The 16,853-nt window shown below is 44.4% G+C and overlaps 3 protein-coding genes across 5 annotated transcripts in view; all 3 read left to right on the top strand.

Moving 5' to 3' along the window:
* Positions 1 to 16,853, top strand: part of LOC106610081 (zinc finger and SCAN domain-containing protein 2) — a 482,712-nt gene that overhangs the window by 5,259 nt on the left and 460,600 nt on the right. The gene's annotated exons all lie outside the window — the stretch shown is intronic.
* Positions 729 to 6,425, top strand: LOC106610067 (zinc finger protein 214-like). 2 transcript variants are annotated; one of them, XM_045723206.1, is made up of 4 exons: positions 732 to 2,704; positions 3,043 to 3,173; positions 3,371 to 3,535; positions 4,272 to 6,425. In XM_045723206.1, exons 1-4 carry the CDS (start codon positions 2,440 to 2,442, stop codon positions 4,404 to 4,406), a joined length of 696 nt encoding a protein of 231 aa, XP_045579162.1. In that variant the 5' UTR covers positions 732 to 2,439; the 3' UTR covers positions 4,407 to 6,425. The 2 variants fall into 2 exon arrangements, with proteins under 2 accessions (XP_014064675.2, XP_045579162.1); XM_014209200.2 differs by having other exon boundaries at positions 729 to 2,704; positions 3,371 to 6,425.
* On the top strand, positions 9,982 to 16,645 carry LOC106610123 (zinc finger protein GLI4-like). Its single transcript, XM_014209293.2, has 3 exons — positions 9,982 to 10,198; positions 10,428 to 10,549; positions 14,871 to 16,645. Exons 1-3 carry the CDS (start codon positions 10,018 to 10,020, stop codon positions 15,798 to 15,800), a joined length of 1,233 nt encoding a protein of 410 aa, XP_014064768.2. The 5' UTR covers positions 9,982 to 10,017; the 3' UTR covers positions 15,801 to 16,645.

Genomic DNA, 16,853 nt, shown 5'->3' with positions numbered 1-16,853 from the left:
TCAAGTGTTAACAAAGTTATTCTACTTGTCACGTATCGTTTTGTGCAATAAAAGTTCTGTACTTCACTATGTGAGTGTATGACCATTTTATTGAAATTAAATATAAAATTGAGTATATGCTGACTGACTTGGTTATTGTTGTTGCAAGGGACTGAGTTTCCCTTATCTCAGTCAAACCAAAACATTATACTTAATTCTTGAATCAACCAACATGGATTTTTTTTAATAATAAACTCCAATGGCTCCATATTGTTAGGTACTTGAATCACAGTGTTAGAGATGGGCTTGACTGGTTAACATTTTTCAAGTCATGTTTCTGTGTGAACAGCAAAGGGTTTCTTATATTAAACCTTTATTCTTTTCTGTACAATCTTTGTTTGCAGTCTGCAGTCCATCAAGGCCTGCTGATATCCAGTGTTGCTGGCTGGAGAGACTGGACCTCTGAGATGGCTGGTCACATATTCTGTCCCGGATCATGACCATGGATCAGTAGCCATCGCTAATCCTTCCCGAATCGGAACCAGGACCGAACCATGAGGGACAGAGACTCTACCACAACCAGTGGACAGGTGGGCTGAACAACCTCAGTCCTGGTGGTCATCCGAGAGACCGAGGCTCCAGTCATGGATCCAGTCTGCAGCCCAGACCCTTGTCTTCACAGTCTCAGTGCAGGGATGGAGCAGGTCACACTGGGCTTCAGCCTTCACTGGGAGAGGTGGGAAAGCCCCTGGTGGGAGTCTAACAGGAAGTCTGTCTTCTCCCTCAGGATTTCGTCTAATTCCTGGTGACTGGGTTCATAGATGGGTCAGGATGGGCTTTCACCACAAGAGGTGCCTAGCCTATAACACAGCACACAATCCCAACAACGGCTAGAGGTCAAGGAGGGAGTTGTAAGACTAACCACCTGAGGGTGGTGGCTCCTGCTTCTACCTCCTCTAGTGTCATTGGGTCACAACGTGGGAGGGCGAGTGTTAGGACGGATGGCGACAAGTCGTACGCTTGCCCTACATGTGGGAACCGGTTCGCCAACGCAAACAATTTGAAGAAGCACCAGACCGTTCATACCAAGGAAAGGCCATTTAAGTGCAAACTATGTTACAAGCTTTTCCTTCCTAAGTAGCCTTAGACAGGAATGTCCACAACAGGAAGATATACAAGTTATCTGTTTCTCTTTTAAAAGGTTTGTATTCAGGTCACTTTTCCGCCAATCAGGTTTGGCGGCGCTTCCGAGAGCGTTCTGACAGGTTGGCATAGGCACCCATCTAGGCTTCAAGAGAGGCTGCTGGGCGGCCGGCGGCGCTGTTGCAGCGACCGGGGCTTCCACAGGGGAGCTAGGAGCTTCTTGGACCTGCTCGCCACGCTTTCGGCGCAGGTCGGCTGTTTGGGAGCCGACGCACCACAGGAAAGAGGCATCTGCTTCTTTTCCTCCCCTAACTTCACGAGACGCCCCGCTGTCTTTCTCATGGTGTCTCCGAAGAGGCCCTTTTCAGAGATGGTTGCATTGAGCAAAGGGGTCTTGTCTGTCTCCTTGATGGAAGTCATGGAGAGCCAGAGGTGTGTCTGCGTCATGACCAACACAGCCATCACTTGGCCGGCGCAGACTGCCAACACTTGAGTGATGTGGAGAGCAGCGCTGGTGAAACATGCCACCTCTTCAATGCCAGCCTCTGTTGCGGATCATCATTCTCCCAAGTCATCCTATAATAATGTGATCACATATGCTCCAAGCAGGCCCAGTTATTCAAACTTAATGGGCGCTCTGCCTTCTCTCTGATCTGAGCGGGTAATCGTTGCGCACCTAGAACCCATAACGCTTCAATAGCCCAAGGGTGAGGGATTCGACTGGGAGCCCCCCAGTGAGTAGGCCTGAGAGAGAGAGATCCAGAGAGGATGAGTTTTACTAAGGTTGGATTTCTTGCGTTTATGGCCATGGTGTTCAAACTGCACCGATGGAGCAGAAATCACATTAGATACATGTGATAGTCGCAGCAGCAGAGAAATATTTGGGTGTGAGAGATTTTAGTGCTGTAGCTCTATAGGGAGTTTTGAGAGAAGGGGTTCGATCCTGCCAGGCCTGGTGTAGGATCGTTCAGGGTCAAAGTAGTGGGATGGGGTGGTGGTTTTGGGGGATAGTGCATAGGTGCAGGGTTGGTCCATTACTATTTAACTTTTTAGTGACCAAAATGTGCAATCCGCATTCCGACCTGTGAAAGGCAGCAATGGGCAACACATCGTCTCGTCTGCCGGAAATTCACACAAAGTAGTAAACGGAAATGAACAGTGACCAAGAACAGTTACGTTTGCGTTTTGTTTTTATTTAGACGTAAATTAAAACCCTGGAACTCAAAATATCACATACTTCCTCCATGTAGTGTTTAATTCACGTTGGAGACAAGACTTGGTTGATAGATGTTATCTAGGTAATGCTAACCGCTAAGAATGGCTAACTGTAACGTAATGGTTTTTCACACTCAAATGGCCTCCGTAATGGAGGTGCTAGCGAATGCAGCCGTGGCAGAAATCTGTAAACTCGTAGACGACGACTATGCAGTGTTTCGTTTGGAAATTTCTCAAAGCCAGAAAGAAAACAGGGCTTTGCGGAGGAAACTACAGCTACTAGAACTGAAGGTGTCACGGGATCGCGCACTTGCCAGTCGTCCCAGTAGTGTCAAGATCCTCGACCGATACAGAGGAATGGAAAGAGGTACAATTTGCAGTAGGCCCGTTCCCCTCTGCGCATGTGTTAAGCACATATTGTATGGTTAACCAGAGTTGGGTCTTGGTCAGGTTTTGGATTGTATGCAATAATTCCCCTGATTACTTAGCAATCTTGCACAAAGACACTATCATATTCTTGACTTACTGCATTTCCTATCACTTACTCATTGAAAACAATCTATCTATGAATAGTTGTGTGACATGTTACCTTATATCCTTGCCAATTGTAGACAGTGTCAAATACTTTACTTTACAGTATAGTGTTGAGCGTTGACAACACAGTACCTAACCTAACCACTTATTTTCCCCCAATCACTCTCTCAGGTGAAGGACATCTCAATGGAGGCAACAGAAGTTTTGTGAAGCCAGCGGGACGCAATACATGGAGAGATGACCAACCAATCACTGTTGATGAGGGGAGTGGAACCTCTACCCAGCATGTTATGGTGATAGAGGTTAGTGTCATAGTGTAACATATAAATTACAGTACATTAAATGTGGCTTGTTTATTTCAGAAAGGCTCCCCTCAGCAATTTACTTGCTTACTTGTACATCCTCGTATATCTGCCATAGTGGAACTTGTGAGACTTCCATACAACATTGTTATCCAATTCAACTCATGTACTGATAATAACCTTTCTTCTTGTGTCAGTCTACAGATGCAGAGGCTGCAGGTCCTGGGGTCACGCAGGAGAAGTCTGCAGGAGAGGAGGACCCACGGTACTGCAGAGATATCCAGACTGGAGAGCCCTCTGTAGCCACAGAAGACCCCGTCACCATCCCAGCACTGCCCAGGACTCGACACAGCATCACGGAGGTCAGTGGAACGCTGAACGCCGTCATCAAGACAGAGACTATAACGGGGCTGAGGCAACTGGGCTATCCTCCTGCTCCCCGCTCAGAGTATTTACTTTGCAGTAGTCCGAGCGCGGTTCTGTCCCATCGGGATTTAGGTGACTCGTTACTGACTGTAAATGATCTGTCCTGTTCATATGCTACAGAGACAGAGATGATACCTGCTGACATGCCTGTGGCTTTAGATATACAGACTAATCCATTGAGAGGGAACTGGAACCGTTACATTAGTAGTGTATATTCTGAAGGGTGCCTAGATAAGAAAGGAGAGGGCCTGGTTGTCGATAAGGTGACTGAAAGTGGAGGGCCACGCTCCTCTGACATGGAATGCAGAGTCTAACTTAGGAGGACACTCGCAGGTCAACACCAGTGACTTCTGGGATTACAGGGAAAGCTTAGAGACAAATACAAATGTCGCTTTACACATGCTCAGTGATCGTGCCCCAGTGTCCACGTCGATGGGGCCTTCCGATTCACACGTCCGTGTCCTTTTTGATCAGGTATTGAACTCAAACGACAGGACTAGAGCCCAGGCTCAGGGAGGGGGAGCGACATCAGGCAATAGTAAAGAGAAACGGTTCCTCTGCATGTTCTGTAACAAAGGCTTCAGCTGCCCCCAGAAGGTGGAGATTCACCAAAGGGTCCACACAGGGGAGAAATCCTGCATTTGTACTCAGTGTCACATGTGCTTTGCCCAGGCTTGCAACCTGAAGAGGCACCAGAGGGTCCACATAGGGGAGAGATTCTACAGCTGGCCCCAGTGTGAGAAGAGGTTCTCCCACCAGCACCAGCTGACGATGCACCTGAAGGTCCACACGGGAGAGAGGTTGTAACGCCAGAACATAGGGCTGTTACGGGGATCTTGTTACCGCCACACCGGCGGACCGCAGTCAAATTCCACGTGACCGCTGAGTCACGGTATCTAGGCTACTCCAAAACTGCACTCTGTAAATGAAGGGCGCTGATGAGTGTTAATTGCCTACCAAACTTCCTACGGCTGTCAAGTTGCTAATGGCCTGGTACTCAGCGCTCTAGTGTCCCTCGAATCACTCTGACATAAATGCCACAAAAACATTGCATCAAAGACTTTGATTTCATTTGAATAATCTGCAGAGTTCACAATAGCAGAACATTTTTTAAAACGTGTTGCATTCTGAAAACGCAGGTGTATTGACCATGACATAAAATTTCAAGTTCCGCGTTTTTATAGTTAAATAGACTCGCTGCTCGCGCACTCTCCGCGCTCAGAGTGAGTGGGAGAGGAGAGGGAGAGAGAAATGCGTTGCGATTGCAACATTTGAGGGAAAATAACCATTTTGAAAGCAAATAGGTGTACTGTTGTGACTGTTGAAGAGAGGAGAGTCTCAGCTTTTTGTAGGTAGTACATTTATTTCTCAACTTTCAACATGGACCGCGGGAGCAGCGTTTTTTAACCAAAGTATCTGGTTGGCTATGGCTTTGAGATATACGTAGCCTATTCAAAGCGCTGCGCAGGAAGCGCACATCTGCCATTTGCAGTGATAGCATTTGCCTATAGACATCATTGGGTGAGCTGCAAGTTTTGAGGACATTAAATGAACTAACCCTCAAGTCGATTGAGACGCAGCCCATGCAAAAAAAAACGAATATCTCCAGCTTAAACAGACAGATTTTGATGGGGAAATTTTTGATTATGCTAATTACATTTCCGCGGGGGGCGCGGATATCGACTCTAGGGGGTTAACTGGTAAGGACAGCTCATGAGGTCTCCTAATTATCTGTTGACTAGGTGGGACCTTTATTACTAAAGAGGCTTTTATTTTTTACCCATTAGAGTAGGAGTAAAATGTCTCTATTCTCAGCACTTATGACCAATTTTCTAGTGTGGACCATGCCTTTGAATGATCAAATTTCCCCCAAGAGTCGATTAGAGCACTTGTGTGTCAATCTAAGTAGCATTAAAAAAAATGACCACCAAAATCTGTCAATTTAAGCTAGAGATGTTTTTTTGCACTGGATGCGTCTCAATCCACCGCATTCGCCTATGTCACCCTTCCTCATCTGCAGTGAAAGGTGGCAGAGCTAGAGGGGCCATGAAACATCCCGAAAATCGGTCCTCTCACAAAAACGTCTGTAGCATCCTTTAACCTACAGACTATTATGATCAGTCTATGGGAAGGTGGAGACTCTCACGAATATGATGGTGTCGTTGATGTGCCAACTTCTGTTTGGAGCGTCCGAACCGTTTGGGCTACAAACAAATGTGACCCCACAATTGTCACAGGACCCGTCTGAAGGTAACCGGTACGGGTTTAAAAAAAATAATGAAAGTGTGAAGGTAGTTTTGTGCCTAAGGGGTTAAATATGTGTGTTAAGAAAGCTCAGGAAATACATTTTTTTATCTCCCAGATATAGGACAGACACTTCAAAACCTTGTTTCTTATGATTTTTGTTTTTCACTGTCTTTTAATGTTTATGAACATGTTATTCAATGCATTTCTCTGGGCTATAGTAGTAAAGGCCAAATTCAAATTCAATATATTATTTTCTGATACCTTAAGGGGTCCTAAAATTCAGAATCTAATAGCTAAATTATCCATAGTATGACCACCTTAAAAGAATTCCACATGTCAGCTTAGAACCCTTCCCCAACAACGGCATAGACTTACAGGGGTTAACTGTTACATTAACCAATACACTGCTAACTAGCAGCATATTTTATTAGCTTTCTTGCTAATGCATTTGGAGTTTCCTTTTCCTCAGATGGTGAATTAGGCCAAATCCATATGCAAGTGCATCTGTCATTTCAACTGAACATTGTGGTTATACTAATGAAGAATGAAATCAAATAAATTTGATTCAGAATGAATTAATGGTGCGTGTCAAGAGCTGGTCATTTATCCAACACACCTATTATTGCGTTCGTATTTCATCAACACTTCAGTACAAGCATATTAATTAAGGCTATGCTGTTGTTCAGATGAATATAGTAATTGTATGTGATTTATAGTGACATAAGATAACTATGTTTTAACATATCATCCTCTTTAACTGACCCATATTTTCCTGCATTCTAGACTAGGGGGAAGGGGGATACCTAGTCAGTTATACAACTGAATGCCTTCAACTGAAATGTGTCTTCCGCATTTAACCCAACCCCTCTGAATCAGAGAGGTGCGGGGGGCTGCCTTAATTGACATCCAGGTCTTTGGCTCCCGGGGAACAGTGGGTTAACTGCCTTGCTCAGGGGCAGAATGACAGATTTTTACCTTGTCAGCTCGGGGATTCGATCCAGCAACCTTTCAGTTACTGGCTCAACGCTCTAACCACAAGGCTACCTGCCGCCTGAGTGGACCCATGTATTAAATGTCAGTTTGTTTCGTTAGAATGCAGGTGAAATCTATTTAATCGCATATTTTTGCATCCAGACATAAAACGACTGTTACATATTGTTTGTACTCTGCTATATGATGTTCAGAAATGCCTATTTCATTACTTCCATTCAACTACCCAAGACACTTTTTATGAGAAAAACATTGTACACTGAATAAAAATATAAACGCAACATGCAGTCAGGTCAAGACCCCGGTGAGGACGACGAGCACGCAGATGAGCTTCCCGGAGACAGTTTGTGCAGAAATTCTTCAGTTGTGCAAACCCAAAGTTTCATTAGCTGTCCGGTTGGCTGGTCTCAGATGATGCCGAAGGTGAAGAAGCCGGAAGTGGAGGTCCTGGGCTGGCGTGGTTACACATGGTCTGAGGTTATGAGGCCGGTTGGACGTACTGCCAAATTCTATAAAGCGACATTGGAGGCGGCTTATGGTAGAGAAATTAACATTAAATTCTCTGGCAACAGCTCTGGTGGACATGCCTGCAGTCAGCATGCCAATTGCATGCTCCCACAAAACATGTGGCATCTGTGGCATTATGTTGTCTGACAACTGCACATTTTAGAGTAGCCTTTTCTTTTCACCAGCACAAGGTGCACCTATGTTCTATGCAACACATGTCAGTTGGATGGATTATCTTGGCAAAGGAGAAATGCTCACTAACATTGATGTAAACAAATTTGTGCTACAAAATTGAGGGAAATAAGCTTTTTGTGCGTATGGACAATTTCTGGGATCCTTTATTTCAGCTCATGAATAATGGGACCAACACGTTACATGTTGCTTTTATATTTTTGTACAGTGTAGTTTATCATGCAGATTTTTAGAACATCTCATTCCACAATCATGGGCATTAATATGGAGTTAGTCCCCACTTCGCTGCTATAACAGCTTCTGCTATTCTGGGAAGGCTTTCCACTAGATGTTGGAACATTGCTGCGGGGACTTGCTTCCATTCAGCCACGAGCATTAGTGAGGTCTTGCACTGATGTTGGTGCGATTAGGCCTGACTTGCAGTCGCCATTCCAATTAATCCCACAGGTGTTCAATGAGGTTGAGGTCAGGGCTCTGTGCAGGCCAGTCAAGTTCTTCCACACCAGTCAAGTTCTTCCACACCGATCTCGACAAACCATTTCTGTATGGACCTCGCTTTGTGCACTGGAGCATTGTCATGCTGAAACAGGAAAAGTCCTTCCCCAAACTGTTGCCACAAAGTTGGAAGCACAGAATGGCTATGCTGTAGCGTTTAGATTTCCCTTCACTGGAACTAAGGGGCCTAGCCTGAACCATGAAAAACAGCCCCAGACCGTTTCCGCTGCTCCAGAGTCCAATGGCGGCGAGCTTTACATCACTCCAGCCGACGCTTGGCATTGCACATAGTGATCTTAGGCTTGTGTGTGGCTGCTCGGCCATGGAACCCAACCATTGAAGGTCCCCAAGAACACAGTGCCCCCCATCATTCTTTAATGGAAAAAGTTTGGAACCCCCAAGACTCTTCCAAGAGCTAGCCGCCCGGCCAAACTGAGCAATCAGGGGAGAAGGGCCTTGGTCAGGGAGGTGACCAAGATCCCAATGGTCACTCTGAGTGGTCACTCTGTGGAGATGGGAGAACCTTCCAGAAGGACCATCTCTGCAGCACTTCACCAATCAGGCCTTTATGGAAGAGTAGCCAGACGGAAGCCGGTCCTCAGTAAAGCAGGCACATGTCAGCCCGCTTGTAGTTTGCCAAAAAGCACCCAAAAGACTCTATGAGAAACAAGATTGTCTGGTCTGATGCAACCAAGATTGAACTCTTATGCCTGAATGCCAAGCGTCACGTCTGGAGGAAACCTGGCACCGTCCCTACGGTGAAGCATGGTGGTGGCAACATGCTGTGAAGATGTTGTTCAGCGGCAGGGACTGGGAAACTTGTCAGGATCGAGGGAAAGATGAACGGAGCAAAGTACAGAGAGATCCTTGATGAAAACCTCCAGATGGCTCAGGACCTCAGACTGGGGTTCACCTTCCAACAGGACAATGGTCCTAAGCACACAGCCAAGACAACGCAGGAGTGGCTTTGGGACAAGTCTCTGAATGTCCTTGAGTGGCCCAGCCAGAGCCCGGACTTGAACCCGATCAAACATGAAAATAGCTGTGCAGCGACGCTCCCCATTCAACCTGACAGAGCTTGAGAGGATCTGCAGAGAAAATAGGAGAAACTCCCCAAATACAGGTGTGCCAAGCTTGTAGCTTCATACCCAAGAAGACTCCAGGCTGTAATCGCTGCCAAAGGTGCTTCGACTAAGTACTGCGTAAAGGGTCTGAATACTTAAGTAAATGTTATATTTCAGAGAAAAAAATAATAAACCAAAATCTTTTTTATATATATATATATATATATATATATATATATATATATTAGTGTACAAAGATTTTGATGTGTATGTGTATTTTTTTACTGACAAATAAAATCAATCAATCATGTCCACCATGATGACTTTAACAACGATTAAGTCATTCTGTAACTACAGTGTAGGAATCAAATGTAGTGAGGATGGATAAACACTCTGAGGGAGTGTATGTCTGTGTAATCTGTATCACCTGTCTCTTCCAAGAGGAGGAGGGTCCAGAGGTGCTGCTGGTGAAGGAGGAGGGGTATGAGGAGGGTCTGGGGAACCCTGAGGGGACCATGGTCATGGAGGACAACCAGACTACACCTCCTCCTGAACCTACAGAAGAATCAGCTGAGCAGCACAGGACCACACACAGTCTCACTGAGGTGAGCACACTGAACTACTGTGGTATTAGGAGCCGTATCCACAAAGCCTCTCTGAGTAGGAGTGCTGATCTAGGATCAGTTTTGCCTTTTAGATCATAATGAATAAGACTATATAGACAGGTAGTCTGATAGACCTGATACTCGACGTGGATACGGGCCCAGGTCTTGATACATTTTGTGTTAATTTAAAGGCATGATCCCACACTTATCAAACCATTAAAGAGTGTCAAGTGTCAATCAAATCAACTAACGTGTGCATAGTATCAAATAACATGTTTACATAGTACTCATAGCAATCCCTCATTGCCCAATCAGAAGATGCTCCATAGCAGGGTGCTCATATCAGATTTCTTGATCCAACATCCTCTCACTCTGTATCTCTTACAGTCAGTAGACATGGAGGATGGGAAGCCTGATCTGCTGCTAGTCAAAGAGGAGACAATAGAAGATGAACCAGAGAGCATTGATCTGCTGAGTGGACTAAAGATGGGGGAGCAAGGTATGGGAGAAATACATATAGCCTTTATACAGTAATAGATCTTCAATGGGAATAGGGATTATCTTGGCTGTTTTTCTTCATTCATGAAATTAAATCTTTACAATTTATGTTTACATACAAAAACACACATTATAATGTATGAACTTCACCAGGTTATAGACAAACAAAACTCCATATGTAGAGTTCTCTGCCATGTTTGTAAAGTCTATTTTGTAACCACTTCCTGCAGGTGGTTGGCTAGAGGCTAATAAAGGAGACTGGGCAGCCATCTTGGATTCCCAGACGGATGCAGCCAAGGGCCCAGGGGACATCATCACTGAACAGGCCACAACCAGAGGCGACTTGGTGGAGGTCAGTGGATGGGAAAGTGTCCTCAACTCTTGGGGGGGCGTCCCATCGCGCTCTAGCGACTCCTGTGGCGGGCTGGGCGCAATGCACGCTGATACGGTCGCCAGGTGTATGGTGTTTCCTCCGACACATTGGTGCGGCTGGCTTCTGGGTTAAGCGGGCATTGTGTCAAGAAGCAGTGCAGCTTGGTGGGGTCATGTTTTGGAGGACGCACGGCTCTCGACCTTCGACTCCCCAAAGTCCATACGGGAGTTGCAGCGATGGGACAAGACTGTAACTACCAATTGGATATCACAAAGAAAAAATATATATAAAAAGGTAAAACTGGGCTGGGGAACAACAATGTTAACCACAACCAGAAACAGACAGTCAAACACAAAACAACATCTCCATGACAACAGACTGGCTGCGACCATTTTGTCTACGGGGATGGAAAGAACAGACACAGACTCGGCTAGTGATGCTCCGTCCTGCTCCTATAGTTGTGATTCACAGAAACTGATGGCGCTTCAGGTTAACCCCCTAACAGCCTTTAGCCTGCCTTCTATTAGCCTGATGACTCACACCAAATGCTTTAGCTTCATTGTCATTCGCTATATACTTTAGTCTGAGACTCCCATCATTGAAGTCGTTTGTGGTGACGAGGGGCATTGTACAAAACAAAGTCATCAGCGATTGTCTCGTCTCTAACCAAAGTATTTTGTATTTGTATTTATGAAGGAAATCGTTGTGGAAATCAGTTGCAGCTCAAGTCCGCTACACAATGCAATGCTCTTTCTATTGGCTGGCTGGCTAGCAAACATAGCTACACACAATAATACCAAATACAATACCATTATGTAAAGTAGCTAGTTGGCTGTAAAATCACCTAAACAAACTACAGTATCAATCTCACCACATTCAACCTGCAGATCCAGGGTTACTCCAAGCAGTTTATTCACCTCAACTTTCCACATTATTTATTAAAATATTTAGTTGAAGTTTAGGGTTTAGAGTATGAAAGCCAATGAAGAATTTTCAAACCTCCGCTTTACCCACATGTGTTGTGGCTCTGGCCCAACCCATAGGTTTCTGGACCAATCAGACGGGCCCGAATGTGTTAGCATTTGGTGAAGGGTCGGGGAGGTACTCATTGTGGAGAAGAAAATTATGTCAGTGGGCGTGGAATAGTTTGGCCGGAGCAAGGAGTCTGAGAAGCCAGGCAAGCCTTCTATCGGATCTATCAACTGGAACATGAACCCTGCGACAAGACAGACATTACTGTTAAACCACACCTCACACAATGCCAGTGCCTCAACATTAAATAGCTACAAATGACAGTAATTGTAACGCTATCAGCAGATACGGTGGGAATAAGAATGGTGGCAGTGTTTGTTTTGTGGGAAAGCCTTAAGTTTACCTTAACAGGTGGAGATCACCAAAGGAATCACATATGGGTGAAACCACCTGTGCTGGGCCTGTTTTTCCCACTCGTCCAGCCTCAAGAGGCACCAGAGGGTCCACATGGGAGAAACCCTACAGCTGCCCCCAATGTGAGTAGAGGTTCTCTCACCAGCACCATCTGAAGATGCACCTGAAGGTCCACACGGAATAATGGCTGTTTGCTTGTACTCACTGCTGGAAGAGTTTCTCCGAGAGGATCAAACTCAGGATACACCAGCAGAAAGTGTACACGGCCTTTGTGTAATGTAATACTAGTTTGTTTGTAGTTCATTCTGTTGGTTTTGGATGTAGTAGGGAACTGGGTGAGGTGAACTGAGGAAAGAATGAGTATGATGAGGCAGTGTAGATGATATGGTGATGGTTTGTGTGATGTGTCTGCAAAATGCTTCACTGATGAAAAGTGAAAAACTTCTGTGGTTTGATGCTGGTGTTTGATAATGAGGAAATTATAGTGCCTTAATTCATGTTTACTTGACAGGAAGTAGTGAAGATGTGTAGTGTTGAACCTTTTTCAAATCGAGGGGACCAGGTTTACAGAAATTGTAAAGTGTTACCATAGTCAGAAACGTTATTCTACTTGTCACATATTGTGTTGTACAATAAAAGTACTGTACTTCACGCAATGTGAGTGTATGACCATTTGGTCGATCTTAAATACAAAATTGACTCTGTGCTGACTTAGTCCCTGCAATGATACAAAAATAACTACGTTTCCTGTATTTCAGTCAACCCAAAACATTATACTTAGTTCTTGAATGTTTGGTGTGTTGGTATAGGCCACCAAGTGCTAACAGTCAGTATCTAAATAATGTGTGTGAAATGCTTGATAGTGTATGATGTAAATAGAGAGGTCTGCTTTATTGGGGACCTTAATATTGACTGGTTTTCAGTAAGCTGTCTGCTCAAGAGGAAGCTTCTTACTGTAACCTAACATTACTAATACTGTAGAACTTTGTTCTAAAGCTGTAGTTCCAAAAGCTGGGCCTCAAATAGTATATAAGAGATCATACAAAAGATTGTGCTGTGACTCTTATGTGGATGATGTTACAAATATTTGTTGGTCTGATGTGATTAATAAGGAGCATCCAGACGCTGCACTTGATGAATTTATGAATTGCTTCTTCCACTTATTGATAAACATGCACCTGTTAAAAAACTGACTGTTAGATCTGTTTAGGCTCCATGGATTGATGAGAAATTGAAAACTGTTTGGTTGATAGAGATGGGGCAAAAGGAGTGGCTAATAAGTCTGGCTGCACATGTGACTGGCTGACTTACTGCAAATTGAGAAATTATGTGACAAAAAGAAGAAGAAACTTTATTATGAAGCCAAGATCAATGATTTAAAGAATTATGGGAAAAAAACGTGAGTACTTTAAATAAAATTATGGGCAGGAAGACGAATTAAACTCCATCTTTCATCGAAACAGATGGCTTATTCATACAACCATTTGATGTTGCCAATTATTTAAAAGATTACTTAATTGGCAAAGTGGGTGAACTTAGGCAGGAAATGCCAACAACGAACAGTGAGCCATCGTATTCATGCATCAAAAAACGAATAATAAAAAAACCATTGCAAGTTTGAATTTTCTGAAGTTAGTGTGGGAGAGGTGGAAAAATGATTGTTATCGATCATTAATGACAAACCTCCTGGCATAGACAACTTAGATGTAAAACTATTGAGGATGGTAGGAGTGGCTATGGAGTCAGCTATCTGTCATATCTTTAAGCCTAGAGGAAAGTCTTTGTCCTCAGGCCTGGAGGGAAGCCAAAGTAATTCCGTTACCCAAGAGTGGTAAAGCGGCCTTTACTGGTTCTAACAGTAGACCTATAAGCTTTCTGCCAGCTCTTAGCAAACTGTTGGAAGACATTGTGTTTGACCAAATACAATGCTATTTATCTTTAAACAAATTAAAAACCGACTTTCAGCATGCTTATAGAGGAGGGCATTCAACATGTACTGCACTGACACAAATGACTGATGATTGGTTGAAAGAAATTGATAAAAAGAAGATTGTGGAAGCTGTACTGTTAGATTTCAGTGCAGCCTTTGATATTATTGACCAAAAGCTGTTGTTGAAAAACATATGTTATGGCTTTTCAATCACTGCCATATTGTGGATTCAGAGCTATCTATCTAATAGAAATCAAAGGTTTTTCTTTAATGAAAGCTTCTCTAATGTCAAACATGTAAAGTGTGGTGTACCGCAGGGGAGCTCTCTAGGCCCTCTACTCTTTTCTATTTTTACCAGTGATCTGCCACTGGCATTAAACAAAGCATGTGTGTCCATGTATTCTGATGAATCCCAAATAGTTTGCATAGTCAACTTACACACAGCTCTGACACATACACTTACCACACCAGACATGCCATCAGGGGCTTTTCACAGTCCCCAGAACAAATTCAAGAAAGTGTATGGTATTATATAGAGCCATTATTACATGGAACTCCGTTCCATCTCATATTGCTCAAGTGAACAGCAAACCTGGTTTCAAAAAACAGATAAAGCAACACCTCATGGCATAACGCCTCTCCCGTATTTGACCTAGATAGTTTGTGTTTCTGTATTGATATGTAGGCTTATATGTGCCTTTTGTAAAAATAAAAGTCATTTTTACATGTTTTGTGTGGACCCCAGGAAGAGTAGCTGCTGCTTTTGCAACAGCTAATGGGGATCATAATTAAATACCAATTACCAAATCAACACACAATAAAATAATAAACTCCAATCACTCCATATTGTTAGGTACTTGAATCACAGTGTTAGAGATGGGCTTGACTGTGGTTAACATTTTTATATGTCATGTTTCTGTGTGTACAGCAAAGAGTTTGTTATATAAATCTTTGTATGCTCTTCTGTTCAATTTGTGTTTACAGTCTGCAGTCCATGAGGACCTGCTGATTTCTGGTGTTGCTGGCGGGAGAGACTGGATCTCTGAGGTGGCTGGTCACAAACCCTGGCCCCGGATCAGGACACTGGATCAGGAGCCGTCACGGTTCCTTCTTGAGTCGGAACCAGGACCCAACCACGAAGGACAGAGACTCCACCATCACACAGAACACAACCAGTGGGCAGGTGGACTGAACAACCTCAGTCCTGGTGGTCATCAGATAGACAGAGGCTCCAGTCAGGGATCCAGTCTGCAGCCCAGACCCCTCTCTTCACAGTCTCAGTGCAGGGATGAAGCAGGGCCTGGGGCTAGTAGAGATAGACCCTCCTGTTCCTATGATACAAACACCACTGTATCCATGATGAACAGAGCAGGTTATCCTGGGCTTCAGCCTTCACAGAGAGCAGTGGGAGATGCCCCTGGTGGTAGTCTATCAGCAAGTCTGTCTTCTACTTCAGGGTCTCATCTAATGCATGGTGACTGGGTTCATAGACAGCCTGGACCTGGGTCTAGCCTTCCTGGTAATGGTTACCCCACAAATACAGACAGGGTCAGGATGGGCGTTCATCACAAGAGGTACCTAGCCTATAACACGGCAAACAATCTCAACAACACCCAAACAATGGCTAGAGGTCGAGGACGGAGCTCAAAGACTAACCACCTGAGGGCGGTAGCTCCTATCTCCTCTGGTGTCATTGGGTCACAACGTGAGAGGCCGAGCATTAGTACCGACGTCGACAAGCCCTACTCCTGCCCCACGTGTGGGAAGTGCTTCGCTAGGGCAAACTATTTGAAGGAGCACCAGACCGTTCACACCAAGGAGAGGCCCTTCAAGTGCAAACTATGTTACAAGAGCTTCTCCTTCCTGACTAACCTTACCAGACATAAGAGTGTCCACAACGGGAAACATTTGTAGCAGTGTGGTTTGAGGTGTACACAGGGGATGTCTGGGAATTATTCTTCAGCTGACATATTATAGTTATCATGTGAAGTGTCTTGGGATAAGAAGGTAGTTAACCACATACCCTTTATTAACATGTCATATGTTCTGAAGCAACGTGTTGAAGTTGCCTGAAGGAAACGTGAAGTCAACTGTGAAAGACTGGCAGGAAGTGTTAGTTACATACATGAGAGAACCAATGGGCAGCCTCGGGAGGAGATCGTTGATGTCACTTGCTCTCGGAGCTGGAACTGCTGTGGGGGCTGCGGGGTCTCTTCCTCTGCCGAGGGGGAGACAATAGGGCCAGCTGAGGGGGACCTATTGGACTGGGGCTCACCCCTGCCCCTCCGTGTCCCGCGTGTCTTTTTTCAGGGGAAGGCCCGGCCTCTTGGGGGGTCCGGGCATTTTGGGGTTCTTCTTAGAACATATGACATATCCAGGCTGTTTCACATCCGGCCGTGATTGGGAGTCCCATAGGGCGGCGCACAATTGGCCCAGCGTTGTCCGGGTTTGACCGGGGTAGGCCGTCATTGTAAATAAGAATTTGTTCTTAACTGACTTGCCTAGTTCAATAAATTATAATAATAAAAAAATATATATGAAACGTGCTTGTGTAAGTACCTGTTTTTAGTGACTGTAAACCTAGGCTAGAACAAGGACAGTTACATATGCTAACACTGTTCGATCAAAACAAATCTGCTCTCAGCTTCAAAGATGCCATTTTGGGGTTCTTCTTGGAACATATGACATATCCAGGCTGAACCCCAAATCATAGGAGATTTGATGTGTATTCAGTGGTGGAGAAATTACCAAACAATCATACTTGAGTAAAAGTAAAGTTGGGTTAATAGGAAATGACTCAAGTAAAAGTCACCCAGTAAAATTCTACTTGAGTAAAAGTATAAAGGTATTTGGTTTAGAAAATATACTTAAGTATCAAAAGTAATAGTATAAATCATTTCAAATTCCTTATATTAAGCAAAACAGATGGCACAATTTTCTTTTTTATTTACGGAAAGCCACGGGAAC

The sequence above is a fragment of the Salmo salar genome, chromosome ssa08, assembly GCF_905237065.1.
Source record: "Salmo salar chromosome ssa08, Ssal_v3.1, whole genome shotgun sequence".
In the NCBI taxonomy this organism is placed as follows: Eukaryota; Metazoa; Chordata; class Actinopteri; order Salmoniformes; family Salmonidae; genus Salmo; species Salmo salar.
This window is presented reverse-complemented; position numbering and strand designations above follow the sequence as displayed.

Coding starts and splice junctions, on each gene's coding strand:
- LOC106610067 (XM_014209200.2), top strand. CDS start 2,440: ATGGCTAACTGTAACGTAATGGTTTTTCACACTCAAATGGCCTCCGTA. Junction 2,705..3,042: donor ATACAGAGGAATGGAAAGAG/GTACAATTTGCA, acceptor TCACTCTCTCAG/GTGAAGGACATCTCAATGGA. Junction 3,174..3,370: donor AGCATGTTATGGTGATAGAG/GTTAGTGTCATA, acceptor TTCTTGTGTCAG/TCTACAGATGCAGAGGCTGC.
- LOC106610123 (XM_014209293.2), top strand. CDS start 10,018: ATGCTCCATAGCAGGGTGCTCATATCAGATTTCTTGATCCAACATCCT. Junction 10,199..10,427: donor ACTAAAGATGGGGGAGCAAG/GTATGGGAGAAA, acceptor CACTTCCTGCAG/GTGGTTGGCTAGAGGCTAAT. Junction 10,550..14,870: donor CCAGAGGCGACTTGGTGGAG/GTCAGTGGATGG, acceptor TTGTGTTTACAG/TCTGCAGTCCATGAGGACCT.